At 56.7% G+C, this 4,528-nt stretch overlaps 1 protein-coding gene across 1 annotated transcript; it reads right to left on the bottom strand.

The window, feature by feature from the left end:
* Positions 1 to 1,151: 1,151 nt before the first annotated feature.
* Positions 1,152 to 2,225, bottom strand: LOC116781534 (olfactory receptor 14A16-like). Its single transcript, XM_032677197.1, has one exon. It carries the CDS (start codon positions 2,208 to 2,210, stop codon positions 1,254 to 1,256), a length of 957 nt encoding a protein of 318 aa, XP_032533088.1. The 5' UTR covers positions 2,211 to 2,225; the 3' UTR covers positions 1,152 to 1,253.
* Between the last annotated feature and the right edge of the window lie 2,303 nt (positions 2,226 to 4,528).

Below are 4,528 nucleotides of genomic sequence, written 5' to 3'. Positions count from 1 at the left end.
CACACACCCCTCCTGCTTTCCCACCCCTTCCCAGCAGCATTTCTAGACCCTCCCTGATGTCTCTGCACCAGCTCTGGCTGTTCCCTGCAACACAAAGCCATGGGCTGATCCTGACTCCCTCTGGGTGACCTCTTGCAGCACAAGGGTCGCCACTGAGTGACATTTCTTTTTCCTCACCTTCAGTCTCAACCTTACACGCTACTCTTTGTGGAGATTTCATTCTATTTCCAATATGGACAAAAGCTCCATCCTGGCAGATCTACTCTAGACCCTCTCCAGTTCTTCCTCATTCTTCCAGAATGGGAACCCCACACCCAGACAGACCAGTCCAGATGTGGTGACCCCAGGGCTGAGTCCAGGGAGGTGACAAATCCCTTGCCTGGGTGCCCACACTCCCCCTAAGGCAGCCCCATGTGCAGTTGGCCTTAAATCAAGGGGCCATTCTGATTCTTTGTAACGTCACGGAATCAAGTGGCACCGTGACACTGCAGGGCCTCATGGAACCAAAGGAATGCAGGGACACTGGGGAATCTCATGGAACCAAGGGACCATTGTGACATGCGGGGTCTCTTTGGAACAAAAGGAACCCTGAGACATCTCAGAACCTCCTGGAACCAAGGGGCCACTGTGCCTCCCCAGAACTCCATGGAATCAAGCAGAGCCGCTGCCTCCCCCCCGCCGCCGCACGGACCGGAGTCGCCGGCTCTGCCCCGCTTGGACACCTCTGGAGTCAGCGTGTTCTTGGGCAGCACAACTGATCTCAACCAGAGAGTCTTCCATATTTTGCTTTGCCTGTCCCTGCCTGTGCTCCAAGGGCTTCCAGCCCCCAGGACTGTGCTCAGAGAGCACTCAGGCCTTACAGGGAGAAAGGGGCTCAGGAGGACAGTGTGGAAGTGGCAAGAGAACAGCTCTGCAAAGACCAAGCACTGCTGCTCCCTGGCAGTGCTGCTGGGCTGGGATTATTGTCCCCTTCCCCTTTTCAAATACACCCTGTCCTACAGTGTGCTGTCCTTTAGGAACATCTAAGAAGAAGGGTCTTGGACAAAGAAGGCACTGCAGGGTCCTTTATTTTGTTTAAATACTCAGAGAGCACAATTCATCTTTGGGTGAAATTCAATGGGTAGACACTAAATTAGAAGGCAGATGCATAATAATATATCATTGCACAGAAAATTATTGCTAGAAGAACCTGATGACCTCCACGAAAAACCAGAGCAGGAAGACTGGTCCATTAAGGAGTCCCATTCTGAATGCTACACACCAGAAACCTGGCACTTTATTGCTCCTGAAAAGCATCCAGTCATCATTTTTCTCAGGGCATCCTTGAGCTCCTGGTTCCTGAGGCTGTAGATGAAGGGGTTCAGTGCTGGAGGTACCACCGAGTAGAGAACTGACACCACCAGATCCAGGGATGGGGACGAGATGGAGGGGGGCTTCAGGTAGGCAAATGGGCCAGTACTGACAAACAGGGAGACCACAGCCAGGTGAGGGAGGCAGGTGGAAAAGGCTTTGTGCCGTCCCTGCTGAGAGGGAACCCTCAGCACAGCCCTGAAGATCTGTACATAGGAGAAAACAATGAAAACAAAACAAGCAAATACTAAAGAGATGGAAAACAAGAGAAGCCCGAGTTCCCTGGTGTAAGAGTGTGAGCAGGAGAGCTTGAGGATGTGTGGGATTTCACAGAAGAACTGATCCAGGGCATTACCTTGGCACAGGGGCAGGGAAAATGTATTGGTTGTGTGCAGCAGAGAATTGAGAAATGCAGTGGCCCAGGCAGCTGCTGCCATGTGGGCACAAGCTCTGCTGCCCAGGAGGGTCCCGTAGTGCAGGGGTTTGCAGATGGCAACGTAGCGGTCGTAGCACATGATGGTGAGGAGGGAAAACTCTGCTGAGATGAAAAAGAAAAGTAAAAAGACCTGTGCAGCACATCCCATGTAGGAGATGGCTGTGGTGTCCCAGAGGGAATTGTGCATGGCTTTGGGGACAGTGGTGCAGATGCAGCCCAGGTCTGTGAGGGAGAGGTGGAGAAGGAAGAAGTACCTGGGGGTGTGCAGGTGGTGGTCACAGGCTACGGCGCTGAGGATGAGGCCGTTGGCCAGGAGGGCAGCCAGGGAGATGGCCAGGAAGAGCCAGAAGTGCAGGAGCTGCAGCTCCCGCCTGTCTGCAAATGCCAGGAGGAGGAACTGGGTGAGGAAGCTGCTGTTGGACATTTTCTGCCTCTGGACATGGGGACCTGTTCAAGGAGGAAAGGGTAGTGATTGTGCAGGGCAGACTTCTCCGGGAAAAGCCCAAACCCTTTCTCATATGCCCATCCCTGCTCCTCAACACCTCCCCCTTGACCATGTCCAGGTGTCCTTCCTTCCCCGTGGTTGCTGGAGCCCTGATTGCTGCTGGCCAAGTGCTCTGTGAGCAGCAGGACCTCAGCCTGCAGGACACTGGGCAGTCAGCCCTGCTCCCCCCAGTCAGGGCACGGGAACAGTGAGGGCAGGGCCAGTCCTGGGGGGTGAACTTTGACAAAGAATCTGCTCCTAAGGCAGAGCAGCTTGTCAGCAACAGCACTGCCAGAGTGCCGGTAGGGGGATGGCAGAAGGCAGAGGGAGAGATTCTACTGCACTGCAGGAGAACAGAGAGGTCTGTGAGGCAGGAGGATTGTCTGAGGCCCAGTGCAGAGTGAGGGGAGCTGCTCTGTCCCTCTGTCCTGTGCCAGCTGCCCTGCACTGGCACCTTTCTGAGACACAGCTCAAAGTTACACTCCTGTGTTCCCCTGGAGAGCAGAGGGACCCACAGTAGAGAAATGGGCTCCCCCTTTTCCAAAGTCAGGGAGAGTCGGCTCATTCCCAGCCTCCCAGAGCCCAGAGCCCCAGGGGACACAGAGAGTTGGGACACCTCCTTGCTGTGCTCAGCCCTGCACAGGAGGAGCCCCAGGGGCTGGGCCTGACTCTGCAGCTCAACCTGCCATTCCCAGAGAGCCTGTCAGCAATAGCAGCAGCACCTGAGCAAGGCAAGGAGAGAGACAGCCGGGCCCTGAGGAAAGGCTTTCCCTTCCCAGCCCTGCACAGTCCCTCCCAGGCAGCCCCAGGGCAGGACAGTCCCCTCAGGCCCTGCTCAGCAGCAAATGGGCACAGGGCAGCAGAGATGCCCTCCATCCCTCGTGCTGCTCTGCCTGCCCAGGAGGTGCCTGAGGGCCCAGAGCCCCCGGGCTGAGGGCTGTGCTGGCTGGGAGGGGACACAAGAGCTGTGCTGCTCAGGGAAGGGGTCTGCACTGCAGGGCAGGGCCGGGAGGCGCCACATCTGCTCTGCAGCAGGGCTGCCCTCACCATTCCCTCCCTCCCTGCCCATGTCTCTGCTGCCTGGAGCTCTCCCAGCTGGGACCTGGTCCTTGGGCCCTGTGGTCCTTCCCTGCCAGTGCTCCCAGAGCCCAACCCAGCCCCTGAATGCACGGCTCAGCCCTGCAGCTGCTCGGGCTGCACAGGGATTAAAGAAGAGCTCAGCCCAAGCCTGGGGACAGTGGGAAGGTGCTACTGATCCAACCTCCTGGATGTGGAGGCTGGTGAGGGTGAGGGCACTGGCTGAGGTTCTCAGGAAACATCAGTATGATGTTTTACGAGTCTCAACCCCTGCTCTTAACTGTCCAGCTGAGTTTCCATTCCTACCAGGTTGAAAGAAAAGTAGAAGCACAGATTGATGAAAGCAGAGACTCAAGCAGGAAAGTCTGGCCCTGAAGGTGCTCATGAAAAGTTGCATCGAAATGACCTGGCCATGAGCTGGAGCTCTGAGCAGCCCTTGCCCAACCAGCACCCTCTCAACAGCAGAAGAAACCTGTCCTGCCCTGCCAAGAGTCACTCCTTCCACCCACAGCTTCACTCCACAGTGCTGTGGGAGCTCCCCAGGAAGAGGGAGAGGTGACCCCAGCAGTGACAGATCCCCTGCCCTGGCAAAGAGCCCTCTGGGCTGCAGGACCCTGCTCTGCAGGACAGTCCTGGGCACCCCTGGCTGCACCCCCCCTTCACACCCTGCAGCTGTCCCTGGAAGGAGCCGTCCTGCCCTGTCCCTCTGATGGTACCACAGGGAAGCCCTGCCCTGGAGCTCCTCCTGCTCCTCTGCAACAGAGAAACTGTGGGAGTCCTCCTAAAAGATCCTCCAGGCTGTGGGATGTGCCAGCTTTGGCAGATTCCTCCAGGCACACAAGCAACACTGTCCTCCTGCACAGACTTACCATGGAGAGGCTGTGAAAATCTCTCCCCCACTGAAGGTTCAGCTCACTGTCTTTCCAATCCTGATTCCCTTTAACCTTTTCCTGCCTTGCTCCGTTCCCCTTGGTGCTGCAGGCAGTGCCCTCAGCCCTGCTGGGCTGTGCAGAGGAGCTGCTCACCAGCAGAGCTGTCTCTTTGAAGCTCTTCTTGCTTGACAGGAGCTCCCTGTGTGCCAGGAGCCCGGCCCAGCTCAGCAGCACAGCAACAGCCCCAGGCATTTCATGACCCTCAGGGGACATTGATGTTGTTTACATGAGACTCAGTCCCTGAGAGGA

The sequence above is a fragment of the Chiroxiphia lanceolata genome, assembly GCF_009829145.1.
Source record: "Chiroxiphia lanceolata isolate bChiLan1 chromosome W unlocalized genomic scaffold, bChiLan1.pri scaffold_51_arrow_ctg1, whole genome shotgun sequence".
NCBI classification, from domain to species: domain Eukaryota; kingdom Metazoa; phylum Chordata; class Aves; order Passeriformes; family Pipridae; genus Chiroxiphia; species Chiroxiphia lanceolata.
The sequence above is the reverse complement of the archived record's forward strand: the minus strand, read 5'-3'. Positions and strand labels throughout refer to the sequence as shown.

Bases quoted from the DNA above. Each gene is read 5' to 3' on its own strand.
- LOC116781534 (XM_032677197.1), bottom strand. From the start codon at position 2,210: ATGTCCAACAGCAGCTTCCTCACCCAGTTCCTCCTCCTGGCATTTGCA.